A 20,000-nucleotide genomic window follows, 5' to 3' on the forward strand; every position below is an offset into this window, starting at 1 on the left:
GTGCGTGTACGTGCGTGCGTTGTGATGATGAAGTCACCTCCTGCAGAGAGTCTTGATAACTCCTCATCTCTCTGGCCTTTAATCAGTGAAGAATGACTGCAGCGCTTTGAGAGAGAAGAACGCAAACACGTGCCACAGGCTCTGTCTCTCACCTGGTGTTGATGTTGTACTATGCATTGTTTAGGCGTGGCGTTGTGTCTGTCCGCGGGCGAGAAAATAATAGGCGGGCGTGAGGATTATGCGTGGCGGCGCGCGCGTGTTTATAGCTAGACACATTTAGAAATCCCACTTCCCTTTGTGTGACGGTGAGGAAACAGCCCAGCTCAGCTGTAAAAGAGACAAAAGGCAGCAGCGACAGCAGCTCGTCAGCCAGACGGACACCTCTGTCTGTGTGAATGTGAGAGGAGTAGGAGAGCAGGGGACAGGGCAGGCCTCCGCTTCTGCACTGGAGCCACAATGGAAGCCAAGGCCGTCCGTTTCCTGTACAGCCAGCGGTGTAAAGGTAGGCGAGGCCGTGAGACAACAACAGCTCAGACAGGCTGGGAGAGAGGGAGGCTTTCGCTGGCTTGGCTTTTGAGTTGTACCGGTAGAAAGAAAATCCTTCTCGATACCGATTCTGATATATATATATATATATATATATATATATATATATATATATATATATATATATATATATATAGTATTGGTCGATACTGAGTACCTATCTGATACTGCGTGTACATTTTAAAGAGTGTAGGTACAACGTTTCTCAATGTGGGGTCCAGGGACTCTCAGTGTTCCGGTTCTTTTAGCATTGATGGCAGTATTTGAAATACCCTTTTTGTCTTTCAAAATACAAAAAAAGTATTTCAAAATACGTATTTCAAAATACAAAATACAAAACAGTATTTCAAATACGTATTTCAAATACATGTATTTCAAATACATGTATTTCAAATACTGCCCATCTATACTATAATTTTGCGAATGTCTGAGTGAGTGAGTGAGTGAGTGAGTGAGTGAGTGAGTGAGTGAGTGAGTGTCTGTCTGTCTGTCTGTCTGTCTGTCTGTCACAGCGTTTCTCCTCGGTGGCTGGAGCAATTGATCTGAAATCGCATCACCATCAGCATATGAACACACCTGACATAACTGTGAAGCCCGTTTGTCACTTTCACAAATCGTATGCTGTATATTAGCATTTTTATGGTGTATCTATATCTATTTAGCCTACAGTACCTTTTGTGACCACACATGTTAAGGGAGGGGCGCTGTTGTTCAGGCCATGCACAATCACACACAAACCCACACACACACACACACACACACACACACACACACACACACACACACACACGGGGGGGGGGGGGGGGGGGGGTGTGTGTGCAGGCAGGTCTGTAGCCATTAAACGAAACGGGTTTCTTACATTGATGCTCCTACATCATGCAAGCACCAGTTAAAGTTACTTTCCATCCCTCATATACTGTGTGCACAGTATCCCATAACCCACACACTGCACATCATTTTGGAGCTCATATCTTTGAACGGGTAAGGGCTAGTCTCTGTAAATTGACGGGGTTCCAAATGGACCCTTACAGGTCCGTAACTCTGGAGTTTTGGGGGTCCTTCACATTAAAAAGTTGCAAAACATTGAAATACTGCTGCATGTCGACTGTTTCAAAAGTTTAAGCCAAGCTAACCTTTCCTTATATGGATGTATAGGAATTTCTGACTGAAAATGCAAATTTTGTATAGTGTTTATTCATTCACATTCATATTTAATTGTACATACATTGTTCTGTTTAGATTGTCTTCTTCCACTTTTGCTTTGGCAATGTAAACGTATTATGTTTTCTCATGCCAATTAAAGCTCATTTGAAATTGAATTGAAACATCGAGAAAGTGAGCTTTCGCTGGCTTTGCCTTGGGAGTGGAGAAGTGTAGTGGAGCTCCCGAGCTGTGAGCTGAAGGGTGTCTGGCGCAGCTCTTCATTGGCTCTGGGATATGTGGAGCGTGTTTGTGTGTATTTCTTCAACCGCCCCTTGACAAGGATGCATGTGTTGGCCGCGGCAGGCAGCGACGAGAAGCGTAGCATTAACCTGTCAGCTTGTCAACGTTGATCCAGCTTATCATGATTGCGTGGTTGGTTGTGTTGTGTGTGTGTGTGTGAGTGCGTGCCGTTCACCCGCGCGCTTGCATAGTGCTTCTTCGCAAACCCGCGTCGTGGTGTAACTGCGCTGTGTGTGTGCACACGACAGTCACATGCTTTGGTGGAACTCAGAAGCAGTGGTGTAAAGTAACTAAGTGTGTGTACTCAAGTACTGTACTTAAAGTACTTTTCAATACGTTGACTTCTTCTCCCACTACATCTCAGAAACTAATATTGTACTTTTTACTCCACTACAATGATTTGAAAACTTTAGTTAGTTACTTTAAAGATTTTGAATGCTATTACAAAACATACATTAACAACTTTAACTCTATCTATACTTTGGCTGATTTAAAAATAGCCGATCTACAAGCTTTCTCCTACGAGCTTGTATAGAAGTCTTTTGAAAATAGCAGAACTCGTGAAATAGGACATACTGCATAATGATTGCGGCCGTTAGGTCGCAAGTTACTATGAAAAGCTCCACCGGCTGTCTGTCTGTCACGTCACACTTTTCCCCCTACTCTTATCTTTGCCACAGTTGGCCCGATCGATGCCAAACTTTTCACACACTCCTTGAATGGCAAATCACATCCCCCGCCCCTGATTTCTCACGTGGCCCTCTTCTAGCGCCACCATCAGGCAGAGTTTTGCAAAACACATTTTTGGACCCTGCACCTACAGATTTTTGCCTAAAATCTCGCAAAGCGGTACACAGTATCTCTAAAGTCATGTCATCAACATCATGGATATGTCCCATTTCCCATATTCCCTCCTGATTGGCTACGATTGCCTTCTAAAGTTTGTGTATGCGACGTCACGTGATGGTTGCTTATCTCCCGATTAGGTAGTCTAAAGCCCTTTGCACACAGGATAGTTGCGTTTTTTTCGTTTGCTGCATGAATAAAACGCTTTGGATTTGGCGTGCAAGGCTGTGCGGAATCAGCGCTGCGGATCCCAAAAGGAGTCATAAAAGGAGTGATGAGTTTTTTACCGCATGCGACAAGACGCACGAATCGAACTGGGTTCGAACGAGAAAAAAACGCACGACCGCAGCCACTCGTCGCACGGCTAATTCGGATCCGGTGTGCATGAGGTCGTAGAGAATCATTGTTTTCTTTAAAAAAAAGGAAATTGTCCGTTTTATCCGTGCGGATAAACGTGCCTGTGTGCAAAGGGCTTTACTGGTAGTTTGACTTAAGAAAATAAAATGTCAATACTTGCTCAGACGAAGAGTGTTACAAATGGAACCAAAGGACCAGGATCCATTTGGTTCCATTTCCACTTCTTCTCCAGAAGAAGCTAGTGATTGAATATGGTTGTAGTGGAGTGTGTCTGCACTGTGAGTGCAGTCTATTAATTTGAGGTTAGACTTGGAGTGCTGTCTGTGTGTGTGTGTGTGTGTGCGCGCTCGCGCGCGTGTGTGTGTTTGTGAGTGGGGAATGTAAAGCGATGAGGCGGCCGGGATAAATGGCTGTCTCTGGAGAGCTCAGGATATGTGTGGATAAGAGGATTGACGATCGCGCACACCACACACACACACACACACACACACACACACACACACACACTGCTACTCCTCTGCGGACGGATGGGGAAGGGATTGGCGGAGGAGGGTGGATGTTGGCCAAGAAAGACTGCAAGCCAGACCACTGTCATGCACAGCTCCACTCCGCCAGGTGTTTTCAGCTCCCAGCCGTGTGTGTGTGTGTGTGTGTGTGTGTGTGTGTGTGTGTGTGTGTGTGTGTGTGTGTGTGTGTGTGTGTGTGTGTGTGTGTGTGTGTGTGTGTGTGTGTGTGTGTGTGTGTGTGTGTGTGTGTGTGTGTGTGTGTGTGTGTCGGATATACAAGTTTTAGACTGTTATGTCTTGCATGTCGCGGCATGCATCTTAATTAGAACAGCCCATTGTGCGGTTTTTAGCGGCTGGTGAGTTGAGTTGCGGCCTCCGGGTTTCCGTGGAGGATTGCATTGCTCATATTGCAGGTCGCAAGTGTTTGTTTGGCTGCAGAATATCGGAAAAATGGAAAGAATGGGAGCATATGCCGTAGTAGTACTGTTGTAGATCTCTCTCTGCCCAAATTGAATGGCCATTGTTGCAAAGAGCTTTTCAAATTGGATTCGGTTTCGATTCTTCCCGATGTGATTTCGTTCTTATGCTGATTGAAGAAAACAAGCACGGACTGTCTCTTGTTACGGCTCACAGCCAGCTTCACTTCTCACAGATCCTCTTGCATTGCGTGGTGGTGTGAGAGCAAAACAAAAGCAAACAAGATATATTGGTCTCAAGGACATCAGTAAAATCCCTTAGGTTTCGTTTCCTCAAGATTAATACCCACAATAAACCAAAGAAGGAAATAAAGAAGACAAAAGTAGCAAAATTGGATGTGATGCTGTAGTATGATCATGTATAGGGTATTAAACACAACACAAAAGATTAAAACATGGAGACAAGAGGTTTCTACCTGACCGTGCGTGCGTGCGTGCGTGCGTGCGTGCGTGCGTGCGTGCGTGCGTGCGTGCGTGCGTGCTTGCAGTAGGCAGGCGGGCGGGCAGCCATCTGAGGGAAGCAACGATCATTGCACACAAAGCAGGAACATAATCATCCTAACCAGTAACCACAAAGGTCCTATTTCACACGTTGTCACATGAAAATAGCAGCCCACATAATCTGGGTTCCCAGAAGTTTTTCACTTTTTACAGACCACAACACATCATGCTGTGACACGTTGTGACCCCAATTTAGCCGTTATGCCAATTGATTCCTCCCCACACATTTCTGCGTTCTCACTGCTGTTGTATTCTACTGACTCACCTGCCAGTGAGGAGCCCCCACCAGGAGGACATACTGTTGTATTCTACTGACTCACCTGCCAGTGAGGAGCCCGCCACCAGGAGGACATACTGTTGTATTCTACTGACTCACCTGCCAGTGAGGAGCCCCCACCAGGAGGACATACTGTTGTATTCTACTGACTCACCTGCCAGTGAGGAGCCCCCACCAGGAGGACATACTGTTGTAATAATAATAATAATAAACCTTTATTTCTATAGCACCTTTCAAAACGAGGTTACAAAGTGCTTTACAAGAGTTACACAGAACATCAAAGGACAGAGAACAAAACATACACACAAGAGGTTATAAGGATTAAAAATAATGCAGAAAAACAATGCATTAAATTAAAAACAAAGCTGACATATGGTAGGATACAAATACATAAAAGTTAAGAGAATTAGGGATTAAAAGCTAGTCTATAAAAATGTGTTTTAAGGAGGGATTTAAAGCGGGGGACGGACTCAGCGAGGCGAATCTCAGGGGGCAGGGCATTCCAAAGGGAAGGGGCTCTAAAAACAAAGGCCATATGTCCTTTGGTGTTATATTGACCTGTAGGAGGGTTGAGAAGTGCTTTATTGGCAGATCTTAGTGAACGTGAGGGCACATAATTAGTAATTAGATCTGAAATATAGGTGGGGGTAAGGCCCATCCTGGCCTTACATGTAATTAGGAGGATTTTAAAGTTAATTCTGAACTCAACTGGGAGCCAATGAAGAGATGCTAGGATGGGTGTGATGTGATCATATTTTCTGGTACCGGTTAATAGACGGGCTGCTGCATTTTGAACCAATTGGAGACTATGGATGGATTTTTTTGAAAGACATGTATACAATGAGTTACAGTAATCTAGACGAGAGAATATGAAGGCATGGACTACTTTTGACAGATCGGAAGGGGTTAGGAATGATTTGATTTGTGAAATATTTCTTATGTGATAGAATGATGATTGAATGACCTTTTTTATATGTTGTTGAAAGCTGAGGTCTGGGTCGAAAATTACACCAAGGTTTCTAACTATGGGTTTAAGGTTGGGAATCAATGGGCCAAGGTTAAGTTCGATCTGGGCTCTGGCGAGGGGGGGGCCGAACACCAACACTTCTGATTTATTTTCATTTAATTGAAGGAAATTGTTGTGCATCCAGTTTTTTATATCAGTTATGCAGTTATGGAGGGTGGCTAGTCTGTCTGTATTGTCTGGGGTTAATGGTAAGTAAAGTTGAGTGTCGTCTGCGTAACAATGAAATTGAATATTATGGCTACGGATTATATCACCTAGTGGGAGCATATACAGAGAAAAAAGGATAGGGCCGAGGATCGAGCCCTGGGGGACACCACAGTGTAAGGGGGCTACGGATGATGATGCATCACCGATAGCGACGGAAAAACATCTACCACTTAAATATGATGTAAACCATTTAAGGGCCACACCAGAAATGCCTACAACAGTCTCCAGTCGACTGATGAGGACCGCGTGGTCGATGGTATCGAACGCGGCCGTTAGGTCGAGCAGGACCAGGATGGAGCAACTGCCAGAACCGGTGGATAACAGCAGATCATTGGACACCTTTAGGAGCGCTGTTTCCGTGCTATGCATGGAGCGAAAACCTGACTGGAACTTTTCAAAAATTGAGTTTGCACTCAGGTGGGTTATTAACTGATTAAAAACTGTCTTTTCAAGAACCTTCGATAAAAAGGGTAGTTTTGAGATAGGCCTGTAGTTGTTTGTAGCGGATGGATCTAGGTTTGGTTTTTTAAGCAGGGGGGTGACTATGGCAGTTTTAAAGAAGGCAGGAACAGTACCGGAAACCAGGGAGCTATTGATTAGTGAAAGAATATGGGGACCAACAGAGGGCAGTATTTCCTTTAAAAGTTGAGTGGGTACAATGTCTAATTTACAGGAGGTGGACTTCATAAGGGAAATGGTTTTAATAAGTGTTTCTATGGATACAATTACAAAGGAGGAGAAGGAGCTGATGGGGGGATCAAGAGAGTTGGGGGTAACTGTAGGGGATTGGATATTGGCCATCTGTGTTCTGATGGAATAAATCTTATCAGTGAAAAAGGTTAAAAATGTCTCACAGTGCTCAGAAGAAGCAGGCATGTCGAGGTTTTGGGGAGCACCAACCACACGCTCTATAGTTTTAAACAAAATTTTGGGATTAAGGTGATTATTGGAAATCAAAGTTGAAAAATATTTTGCTCTTGCATCTTTTACAGAAGCGTTATAATTTCGCATGAGGTCTTTGAGCAATTCGTTAAAAACAGTTAATTTGGAGGATTTCCATTTTCTTTCAATTTTCCTTAACTCTCTTTTAAGAGCTCTGGTGTGGTCATTTAGCCACGGTGAAGCTTTGTTGGTCAGTTTAATCCTGGTTTTTAGGGGGGCCACAAGGTCTAAAGTTACCTGGCAGGTCTTATTAAAATAGGTAAGCTGATCGTGGATGGAGAGGTGAGGAGCTGGGGAAGTTACAGTAGAATCAAAAACAGTGGTAAATTTGCTTGCAGTTAAGGGAGTCAAGATGCGTGAGCAAATGGAAATGGGTGTTTTAATGGGAGGAGGAGCAGTCAGTAGACTGAAAACAACGCTTTTGTGATCGGATAACTTAAAATCAAAGGTTTCTAATTCAGAAATGTTTACACCTGAGGACAGGACTAAATCAAGTATGTGACCTTTGTCATGAGTTGAACCAGTGGCATGGAGAACAAAATCAAAAGAATCAATAATATTCCGGAATTCCTTGGCTAACGGATTATTAGGACAGCAAACATGGACGTTGAAGTCGCCAAGAAGGGATATTTTGCTGTATTTTGCCATGGCTATAGATAGTAATTCGGAAAATTCAGGGATAAAGGAACCATTATGTTTTGGGGGACGGTATACTGCAATAAACAGAGTGGGATGTTGTTTGTTAATGGTGAAGGCCAAGTATTCAAAAGATGAAAAATCACCAAACAGGATGGGAGAACAAATATAATCAACTTTAAAAATTACAGCTAAACCACCACCAGTACGGGCTGAGAGCCTGGGTTTTTGTACATAAGAATAGGTGAGGGGGGAGGCTGCGTTGAGGAGAGCAAAGTCGTCACTTTTCAGCCATGTTTCAGTAAGGATAAGGATATCAATATGTTTAGATATGATAAAATCATTACAGAGATTTGATTTATTGTTGAGTGATCTTATATTTAACAAAGCCATTTTTATTTTTATTTGACTGCCAGATAAAATAGGGCTAGGGGGAATAATGCTAGGTTGTAGTGGAATTGAAATTAAATTCAGGAGTGTAACAGAACGAGTTCTATGTTGAAAATAGTGTCTATCAGAAATTATAGTGGGAATATAATAGGTGGTGGGTGTTGTGAGTCCATCAGGCCACCAGGGGGAGATGGCGTTATTATGGGTAAAACTAGTTGTTTGCTGTGAACCGGAAAGAATTGGAGAGTTACCGGAAGTAATCATATCTGCAGCGTAAACAAAGTGAACGTGGTTAGATTAGTCTCGCGTAGCCAGACAACTATTCCACAATCTCCGAATGCTATATAGAGTCTGGAAGAGCAGCTCCCGAACGGCGAGTATCGGAAGTAGCCACTGCTGCACTGAACTGTAGTCCCATTGGAAACATAACAGAAACACAATAGCTCAGACAAAGTCATTCGAGCTGCCCATTATTGTTATGAGTGTATAGTTTATGAAACTTTTGAAAACATCATGAAGGTGACACCAATAACACCAGAGAAAGACAAAATAAAGCCCCCAGAAATGTTGAAAGGAGACATAACGCTTCCAGTAGGACATGTTATTGCTACTGCACTAAGGGAGCGGTTGCGTCACATCCGCTTTATCTCGCACTCACCGTTTCTATTTCCGTCTGCCAGACTGTATGCCAGGAGCATTTGACCAAATCGCGGAGGCAACAGTCTGGCCACGCGAGACTATGGTTAGATGGGATGGATGCGTTGGATGCTGGAATAAACAGTCATTCACGTGGTTGCGATTGAGCAGCCACAGCGCGACGTAGATTATGTGAAAGCATTTGTGTACCATGTTTACTAGGATGCAGGCCGTCTGGCATATAGAAAGAGGGACGGGACCAAAATAATAAAAAATTAGCAACGTAGCTGATATTATGGGAGTGCGTGTGACATAAGGACTGAAGCCAATAATGCAGCGACAGTAAACGACTAAAGCGCACGTTTCCGTGGGGCATGGTGGGCAGAGGACCGCTGATGTAGACGGTCTTCCCACAGCCACTTAGGAGATCAAGGAGGCATTTAAAGCTCGCCCTTGAGATTTCAGAAAACCTGTCGTTGGCTCCAGAGTGGATAACAAGTTTTGTTATGGACAACGGGAGCGCGGCGAGGATTCCAGGGACCTTTTCTAACAGAAGAGCCGTCGTTACTCCAGGAAAACAATGCACTATTGCGCCAGGAAAGCGGACATGTTTTATTATACTGTCCCCAATGATAGCTACAGAGGGACCACTGTGGGACAATGGACTGGACACAGTAGGGGGGGGTTCGGATGGAGTACTGCTGGTCTGTGTAATGGGGGTTTGCTTTGCCTGTGGCTTGATGGGACCTGAACGGCGTTGGACAGCCGCTTTCAATATTTTGCGGCGGTCGGATCTCTGGACAGAGGGAGCCAGCTTCGGCTTGCCAGCGTACATCGGGGGGGTAGCATGGACCGTGGCTGTGGGGCTGGATGACGGCAAACCACCCTGTGGTGGACCATGGATACTGAGCGGAGGGAAATTTAAATTGTCCAAAACAAGGAATCTATTGCTCGTAGTGAGTGGGGAGGGTTGGGGTGGAGTGAATCTTCGGGATTTTCGATTGTGTCTGGTGCGAGAACTGTCAATCCAGGGGAGCGGAGTGGAACTGGACGAGGGTCCCAGCTTGGGCCTGGTACCCTCGGAGTCCCAACGGATAGAGTCATCCAACCCTGGCGGCTCGTTCACCGCCACCGGGCCGACCGCAGCGGGTTTGGCCGTGACGGGGGCAGCTGGAGGCACCCAGCCTTCCACGGCGGGGACGGTCAAGTCCAGGTCCCTCCTTGTGACAGGGATATACGGGGCCGGGCTCATCGCTACGGCGGGGACAGTCACGTCCAGATCACCGGCCGTAGGAAGGCCAGCTGCATGGGGACCAGTGGATATCTCGGCGTCGGGTGACGGGGGGGCGAGGAATGAAGCGGCGGCCGAGTCGAGGAACATCTCGGCGTCCTTGATCTGGGAAAGCAGGGAGAGTCTTCCTTCTAGGTCGGACACCTTCTGCGTTAGGTGAAGACAACTGTTGCAGCCGGATGGTGAGGTAAGTGCCGACATGGTGGTGGTGGTAGCTGGGGGAAGAAAAAAGACTATGGCCAGTACAAGTGTATTTTGTTGGGGAAGGATTTAGCAGCAGCAGTGATGTGGCGGGCTAGACTGTTAGTGACTCAGGGCAATACATACAGGTGAGGGCACCTCAATGGTGCCCACAGCGTAGAGTAGGCCAAGCGTCAGAAACTGGGTTAGGAGCCAAGACAGTACACGACAGTACACGACACACACTGAGGGTCCAGGTAGAAACGGGACTTACCAACAAAGGCCCAAAGACTGGGCCTGTTGAGTTGGAACAGCGTTCAGTATGTGCGTTTAGAGGTGGTTCATCATGGGTTGATGTTCCATAGCCTGTAGGCTAGGGCTGCTTTGCTGTCACTGCTATGCTGTCACTGTGCTGTCACTACAATTCTCAAGTGTTCAGAATTGCTTAAAAACACGAAAAGCTAAAAGCCAGAGCAGGCAGTTAAAAGCGAATGATACTTGCTTAAAATCATAAAATGTTAAAAGCTAGAGCTGTCATTTAAGACCCGTTTGTTTGGGCACAGCTTGCTGCTGCTCTGCTGCTTGCTGCTGCTCTGCTGCTTGCTTATTGTCCTGATTTTTAAAGAATGGGTAAAACAAATGGGCATGGCAGGGCTGGCACAGTATTCTACTGACTCACCTGCCAGTGAGGAGCCCGCCACCAGGAGGACATACTGTTGTATTCTACTGACTCACCTGCCAGTGAGGAGCCCCCACCAGGAGGACATACTGTTGTATTCTACTGACTCACCTGCCAGTGAGGAGCCCCCACCAGGAGTCCGCCCCAGGAAAACTTTCTGTGACAAATATCACCCTCCTCCACTCCCGGCTTCCCTCCCTAGAGCAGTGGTTCTCAACCTTTTCAAGCTGTGACCCCCAAAATAATCATATTTTAACTGGGGACCCCCACCCTGCACAAGCACTTGGAATTGTAGGAGATGGCATTACATTTGGTTTGACTCGATCTATTCCATTGTGAAAATAGCAGATCTACATGCTCACAACGCCTCGCAAATTTCAGCCTCTAATATTTGACAATTTGACGAATGTTTGACCAGAGGTACTAAAAAGCTATTTAAAGTCCTCAAATTGTCACTTTAGAAATGTGCAGATACCCTCTAAACACTTCAACTTTATGTTGGTTTGTTTACTGTTGTTGAGTGAGAAAACAATGTTACAATGTTAACAATCATCTGGGGACCCCCCAAAATAATTTGGCGACCCCCCTGGGGGTCCCGACCCACAGGTGGAGAAACACTGCCCTAGAGCATAGGCCAATTGTGTTTGTGTAGACCAGTGGTTCTCAACCGGTGACCACCAGTGGCGTAAAATGAAACCAAATGAACCCTTACGGCTCCATTTGGTTTCATTTTATGCTCTCAAGAGTTACATTATTGTTAAACACCTGCATTACTTAATTTACAAGAGGTCTACACAATTTGAGGATGTAGAAGAATTATTACATTATTTTGATCAACTTTGGCCTGTTTTGTCCTATGGTACCACATCAAATCTTATCCAACAACAACAAAATATTCAAGGTCCTGGGTCTGAAAAGTTAAATATCATCAAATGGTGGTCCGCGGCTCAAATGCCGGAAAAATAATGGACCTTGATATGAAAAAGGGTGAAAACCATGTGTGTAGATGCTCGACGAAGCCGGATGTACCACGGTGGATTCGAACCCACGACCTCCGTCCGTAGCTTATATCTGTTTTGGTCAAAACTAGGGGATGTCCGGTTGAAAGTGTTATAACTGTACCTCTCTCTCTCTCTGTCCTGTGCAGAGATCCGGGCCCAGCTGGTATAAATAAAACCAGTGTTATAACTGTACCTCTCTCTCTCTCTCTGTCCTGTGCAGAGATCCAGGCCCAGCTGGTATAAATAAAACCAGTGTTATAACTGTACCTCTCTCTCTCTCTCTGTCCTGTGCAGAGATCCGGGCCCAGCTGGTATAAATAAAACCAGTGTTATAACTGTACCTCTCTCTCTCTCTCTGTCCTGTGCAGAGATCCGGGCCCAGCTGGTGGAGCAGCTCAAGTGCTTGGACCAGCAGTGTGAGCTGCGGGTGCAGCTTCTGCAGGACCTGCAGGACTTCTTCAGGAAGAAGTCTGAGATCGAGATGGACTACAGCCGCAACCTGGAGAAGCTGGCCGAGCGCTTCCTCACCAAGACGCGCAGCAACAAGGACCACCTGCTCAAGTACGGAGCAACCACTCACTCACTCACTCACTCACTCACTCACTCACTCACTCACTCACTCACTCACTCACTCACTCACTCACTCACTCACTCATCCACTCACTCACTCACCCACTCACTCACTCACTCACTCACTCACTCATGCGTACATGCATGCAATTATACACATTATGTGCACACAAACAGACCCAGACAAAGAAATACATGATAAAACGTACAGTACAGTATATCTCCCCCATCTCCCTCCTGTTGCATTTTTAAGCAGCTTAGATAAGAGTTTGAGATAAAAGATCCCATCGCTATGAGCAAGGAGGATTGGGGTTGACTGAGGTACTGCAGGAGAGAGAGGGTGGGAGGAAGGGAGAGAGAGAGAGAAAGGGAGGGAGGGAAAGGGAAAGGGAAAGGGAAAGAGAGAGAGAGAGAGAGGGAGAGTGAGAGTGAAAGAAGGGCTGAGACAGTTTGGAAACCTACTGAACCGCAGTACATCTCAACATTAAGCCTGATTTATACATAGTTGAGCACTGGTGTCGGTGCGCCGAATATAGCAGATCCACAAGCTCCACGACAAGTGTCATGAGCTTATAGATTTGCTATTTCCAGTGTGTGACAACTGCGTGCAATCAAGTATCAATCTAGGGTCATGTCTATCCCTCTGAAAACGCTTGATCCAATAACACAGTGGTTCTCCCCAGCAAAATGTGTTAATACAGCATCACAATGATTTTAACCACTTTACCATTTATATTTTTGGCTATTTGAAAATAGCAGATATACAAGCTCACAGCCTGTACAAAGTGTACATCTGCTATTTTTGGAAAGAAATTGAACAATCTCGAAAATGTTTGGAGGATTCGAATGATGTTTGCATTCTTAAACACAAATCTTCTCGGCACAACACATTTTCAGATTGGGGGGTCCGCAGCCAAATACATACCTATTTGGGTGTCCTTGGCATGAAAAGAGAGTTTGAGAACCAGAGCATTAACACACTGACTGACTGTCTCTCCTCCTCCCCTTTGTGACAGACAGTCACACCCAGTGCAGACAGACAGCCAGCGATCATGCCGGTATCACGTTGCTTCATTCTGCTTCCCCCACACAAATCCTACACGGGAAACGCGCATCTCCATTACCCCACCGTCAGCGATGTTCAGGCCTTTCATATTTTACTGGGCGAGTTCCTTTCAAATCGAACGCTCCATCGAGTAACTTGGACACAGAGTTGCCGGCAAGCTTTTTTCAAACGGTCAAAGCGGAGCCAGAGGGCCTCTGGAATGTGCTCCTCTTGCGATTTTGTTTTCCAAGTAGTGTAAAATATTTAATCAGTTCCCCCCCCCTTTTGCCTGTTGCCTCCATGAATCTATATTGTTGTTGTCTGGTAGAAACCTCTTATCTCCATATTCAAATGTTTCGTGTTTGTTCGTAAGTTAACACCCTACTTGATCATACTACAGCCTCACACAAGAACATTTCGTTGCTGTCGGGTGAAAACCTTGTATGTCCAAAACCTTTTGTTTTGTATTTATCATTTTTGAAATTATTTAAACTATTAAAAACAGCCGATCTACAAGCACACAACGCCTCGCACTGCAAGGCGCTGTGTGCTTGTAGATCAGCTGTTTTCTCTACTTTTGTGCGATGGCCTTGTATGATGAAACAGTGCTTTACTTTGCGAAAAAATCTACACATTTTAAACTTGGAGATACAAGGTTTCTGCCCGACAGTGACGATTTGCTATTTTTGAACTGAAAAATAACAGTTTTGGACCCGATATTGACCCGAGTCAATATTATCTAACGTTTGTAGCTTCTCTCACAACGTTTTAGAACCTACTTAATGTCAGTTATCTATAACTGTAACTGCACCAACATAGAAGTGAAGTGGAGCAGGAAAAGTGGTGTGCTATTATAGTTCATAGTTGTCATTGACGAGATGACAAACATTCAAATCAGAATGTCGCCTCCCGCCCTGCCTGCCGCAGAACACAGATTAGATCACAGATAAGATGGCAGCGCCAACTGTCAAGCTGAACTGGGCTTGCTTGTGGTTTTTTCTTTTTTTACTTAATTTTTTTTTTGTCACATGTACAGACATTCACAGGGTCAACTTTGTACATCATTTTCTTCGCCATATTTCAGTCCATATCAATCCTCCGTGGTGTCATTCTTCCGGGTTGTGTAATCAGTCTATTTCTCCCATTGTTCAAGAAAACAGCTCCTCTTGTATCCTAGTCCAGGGGTTCCCAAACGTATTTTGTCTCAGGGCACCCCATAAATATTTTTTAATCCGAGGCACCCCTTGGCTCTACATTATAATTTTCACTCCCAGCACCTTATATTTATAGCATATCGTCGTTGTCGGGTGGAAACCTTGTATGTCCAAAACCGTTCGTTTATTTATCATCTATCTATAAATGCGTCAAATCTCTGCGTGTATGTATCTCTGCGTGTATGTAACCCGCGTATCTCGAGAACCGTTCGTCCCACCGGCTTCAGATTCGGCACGCGCGTTCCCCGACGCGGCGCGGAGTGCAGTGCCGAGCCTCGACCCGACCCGACGCACGGTTTTCCGAAACCGGCGCAAAACGTTCGGAATCTCCTTATGCAGAGCTGATTGTTGACATCAGGCTGTTCCGGAGGAAATCGGCGCAAGTGCTGACTCATTGTGACATCACTTCATAAAAGGCTCTGACATCACGTACGCCGGCGCGAAACGTTCGGAATCACCATATGCGGAGCTGATTGTTGACATCAGGTGTTTCGGAGGAAACCGGCGCAAGCGCTGACTCATTGTGACATCACTTCATAAAAGGCTCTGACATCACGTACTCCACATGAGTCAACAAAAAATCTCTGTGAATGTGTATGTATGTATGTAATCCGCGTATCTCGAGAACCCTTCTTCCCACCGGCACGCACGTTCTCCAGATATGGGCATAAAATGAATGCCCGTATGCGGAGCTGATGTCTGACATCAGAGTTTTCCGCAACCGGTACTGTGTGTGCAGAGATCTCCATATATGGGCATAAGGGGACAAAGGCAATCAGATGGTCAAAACGGGTCCTATGACAACAGGTATATTGGGGTTTGCATTAAAGGGTGGGGACAAAGGCAAACAGATAGATGGTCAAAACGTGTCCTATGACAACAGGTATATTGGGGTTTGCATTAATGGGGTCCGTCCGCTCCAAAAAAGATAAAGAAAATAAAAGAGACAAGACAAACATAAGACAAGCAACAAAGCGTGGGACTGGGAGGATGACTTGAATGATGCAGATTTAAGCAGGCTGCGTATTCTGCTTAAAGAAGAAACAAACAAAAAGCGACAGAGATCTCATATATGGGCATAAAATGGACGCATATAAACAGATATCTCCATATGCTTAAAGAAGAAACAAACAAAAAGCGACAGAGATCTCATATATGGGCATAAAATCCATTTTATATATGGGCATAAAATGGACACAGAATCACAAAGATCTCCATATACGGGCATAAAGGGACACAGACAGACAGATACAGAGATCTCCATATATGGGCATAAAATGGATGCAAATAGACAGATATCTCCATATATGGCCATATATGGGCATAAAATGGACCCAGGATTATATCTGCAGTGATCTCCATATATGGACATAAAATGGACGCCGACAGACAGACAGATACAGATATCTCCATATATGGGCATAAATGGACACAGGCAAACAGATGGTCAAGACGGGTCCTATGACAACAGGTATAATGGGGTTTGCATTAAAGGGCGGGGCATTCATTCCCTATTTACATCGTTCCCGAGTTGGCCAGGTCGCCGACTAGACGCTGGGCCGCCCGCTTCTAGTCTATAAAATGTACTAAACTAGTGAAAACAGCAGATCTACAAGCACAGTTGTGTGCTTGTAGATCGTCTGTTTTCACTAGTTTTGTGCGACAGTTTTGTATGATGAAGCAGGGCTTTGCTCTACCAAAAGACGTACACATTTGAAACTTGGAGATACGAGGTTTCTGCCCAACAGTGACGATATTTTAGTGATTATGTTGCGAGGAAAACGTTGACATAATAGCCATTTTTAACTGACTGAAAATAACTTTGTACTTCAAGTTTAAAATGATACTAAATATTTTTTCAAATGTCCAAATAAATTCCAAATATTATCAAATTATCTCGTGGCACCCCTGGACTGCCGTCACGGCACCCCAGGTGCCCCGTCACCCACTTTGCTGCCCGTAACACCTCGACCAGATACATGTCGTCTCCATGTGTGTTTTCCTGCGTCACGTTTCCTAGATATAATACCACTCTTGTCTTTGGTATTTCATATTTCAATATCTCTTTTATTACTGACCATATACTTCTTCCCAAAATCTGTCAATTTTTGGACAGTTCCAAAATATATGCTTGTGATCAGCATCCTACCTCGCCTCTTGGTTTTTAGCATTTTGTTGAATGTGTGTGTGTAATTCCATAATTGTGATGGCAAATCCCCACAATCAATTAGAATTGACATTAGAGGACAATAGACATTGCGAGGACAATATTGTCCTTGTCCTCACACGATGATGGTTATGAGTTATAGTTGCATTCCTGTGTCACGCACCAAAAATAGCAGATTTACAAGCTGTGTAGGTTATTTCTGTTCCTGATCATTTCTGCGACAACCAGTGCGCAGCTACAGTAGTATGTCTAACTCACATTATTCAGCGTTAGTGTTAATGTTTTATACATGCCTGGCATTTATAAAACATATGTCGTCACAAGTATGTATTTCATCACGTATATGTATAGTGATACAAACGTGTGTATGCGTCCGTGGGTGGGTGGGTGGGTGCATTTTCAGTGCCAGAAATGCCAGCTGGTGATTTTGTGCTCTAACTACTCTGCAGTCTCTTGCTGTGTGTAACCTTGCCCAAAAGCAGACTGTCCCTCTCTCTCTCTGTCTGACGCAGACACACACACACACACACACACACACACACACACACACACACACACACACACACACACACACACACACACACACACACACACACCGACACACAGAGAGCAGATCTCATCAGGTTTTTGCAGCATGGAGTGTGTGGGTGTATTAACTTAAACCCTGGGGCTTCCCTGTTCTGGCCATGTCATTATATGCGGAGAAATAACAAAATTAGCAGAGCTATGATCTGCTAGTGTTTTACTGTACAATGAAGTATAACGTCGTTGTCGGGTGGAAACCTTGCATGTCCAAGACCGTTCGTTTTGTATTTATCATTTTAAAAATGAACTAAACTAGTGAAAACAGCAGATCTACAAGCACACAACAAACCGCGAGGCGTTGTGTGCTTGTAGATCGGCTGTTTTCACTACTTTTGTGCGACAGCCTTGTATGATGAAGCAGGGCTTTACTTGGTGAAAAAACTTACAAACTTGAAACTTGGAGATACGAGGTGACGAAGATAGGTCTTAATAAGTCATTATACTCCTCTGGTGGTTTAAGCATGACCTGATAAGTGATAAGGATATTAATCTAATAAGTATGTTTATGTTTTTGGCATCCGGTTTCCTTTGTTGCTCGTTTGTTTAGTTTGGTTGCTGGTCATTCGTGTCACATGTTTTTTTTTTTTTTTTTTTTGACAGTGATGATGTCACCGACGTGCTGAGGACACACTGGAACATTCCAGAGTGACACATAGCTAGAGCCCTGGTGCTCAAACTGCGGTCCGGGGACCCCCAGTGGTCCGTGGTGGGGTGCTAAATGATAGTCAGGAAACAAATGGACCCTTATACCGGTCCTGTAACTCTTGAGAGTGGGACAAATGGAAACCAAATGGATCCGTCTCACGGGAACATTTTGGTTTCCATCTTATATATACATTCCTCTAAGAGCCGCATCCCACTTCCAAGCCCATTCACGCACACTTCACATCCACTCCAACTCATAGGTAGGGAGAGCAGATGTCGGTAGAACTCACTCTATAGGGAATAATACCGCCCATAACTCTATCATTGGCCCCCCGTTGTCATGGTGACCGGTGACCGCCGTCCATTGGCTCGTATTCCCAGCTATGGGACCGGCGGATCCAATTTCAACCGAGGGGGGCGTAGCCAGAACACACACACACACACACACACACACACACGTCAATCACCAATACATTTTTTTTTCAACACTTTTTTTTTCTCAAACATTTTTTTTTTCAAAACTTTTTTTTTTTACCCATATTTGACCATTACACACCACGCTGCCGCAACATGGTGGTGAGGGCCGCACAGCGGCCTGAACTCTAGACTTTTGCGGCCCGAAGGCCATATATGTGTCCCAATCTCACTGAGAGCCAGTCATTGCAATTTTTTTCATTTTCATTTTTTCATTTCAAGCTGGAAATCATAGCTACAAAATGATATATTGGTTGTGGAGATTGACCCAACAGTTTTGAAGATATGGCTTATAGAATGATGCCATGCTGAAATAGGACTTTTGAGATATTCAAGTTTTAAATAAATTTCTAACCTGCAATGACCTGACTCCGCCACATGGGGAGCAATCTTCAATTCAATCTTCAATTCAAAGAAGCTTTATTGGCATGAGAACACAAACGTTTACACAGTGGTGGAAAAAGTACCTACATTTTATAATTAAGTAAAAGTATCAATTCTGCAATGTAGAATCACTCTGTTACAAGTAAAAGTCCAGAATTAAAAATTTACTTGAGTAAAAGTACAAAAGTATTGGTATCCAAATGTACTTAAAGTACCAAAACTAAAAGTACAAAATGTTTGAAAATAGCAGATCTACAAGCTCACAACGCGTCGCACCGCAATGCGCTGTGAGCTTGTAGATCGGCTATTTTTAAATTGCCTTGGTATAACATAGGGCTAAAGTGGTTTATGTATGTTTTAAACTTTAGTTATTGCTTTGTAGATTTTTATTTTAATAGTCCAAATTGTAGCCTATACACATTTTGGCCATTTGAAAATAGCTCACATTGTGAGCTTGTAGATCTGCTATTTTAAAATATATATTTATTTAATACCGGACTTCTACTTGTAACAGAGTATACTTTTATGAGAAAAGGAAAGTTTTCTTCCTATAGAGGCACAAAGTTCTATGGGGCACAGTTTTCGTCTACTCTACGTTCCTCTATGGGAATGCACGTGCACAACACCAGAACTCGTGCCCTATCGAAATTGGGGTCGGCTAACTGTGCTAACTGTGCTTTATATAACATCGTCGAGTGTTTGTGTAACTTCAGTCAGATTGAAGGATCATCTGACTCTGATAATGAACCACAATCTACAGGCTACGCTTAACCGCCTCGCGTTGTGAGCTTGTAGAAGAGCAAAAATAGAGTTTGGTCGCGTTTTATACAACAAATGCCTCCGTTAGCTTGCAGCTAGCGCTAGCTAACGTTAGCGTTAGCCGTTTGCCAGTCATCAGCCAGTCATCTAGAATAGTCTAATAAGTCAATTTTCCGACGGCGAGTGAACGAGCATTCCATGTGTCCTTCTGATGGA

General features: G+C 44.4%; 1 protein-coding gene across 4 annotated transcripts in view; it reads left to right on the top strand.

Moving 5' to 3' along the window:
- The window catches only part of srgap2 (SLIT-ROBO Rho GTPase activating protein 2), a gene marked incomplete at both ends in the record, with an annotated part of 145,310 nt that overhangs the window by 60,957 nt on the left and 64,353 nt on the right, over window positions 1-20,000 (top strand). For 2 of the 4 annotated variants that reach the window (XM_080727257.1, XM_080727256.1), the window contains 2 exons: window positions 385-502; window positions 12,310-12,502. In XM_080727257.1, the coding sequence (XP_080583383.1) occupies window positions 457-502; window positions 12,310-12,502 (239 nt within the window). Of the gene's footprint in view, window positions 1-384; window positions 503-12,309; window positions 12,503-20,000 lie in introns of those variants that run through there. The other 2 variants (XM_080727255.1, XM_080727258.1) reach the window with 1 other exon arrangement.

This window comes from Nannobrachium achirus (assembly GCF_963921795.1).
Source record: "Nannobrachium achirus genome assembly, chromosome: 6".
NCBI classification, from domain to species: domain Eukaryota; kingdom Metazoa; phylum Chordata; class Actinopteri; order Myctophiformes; family Myctophidae; genus Nannobrachium; species Nannobrachium achirus.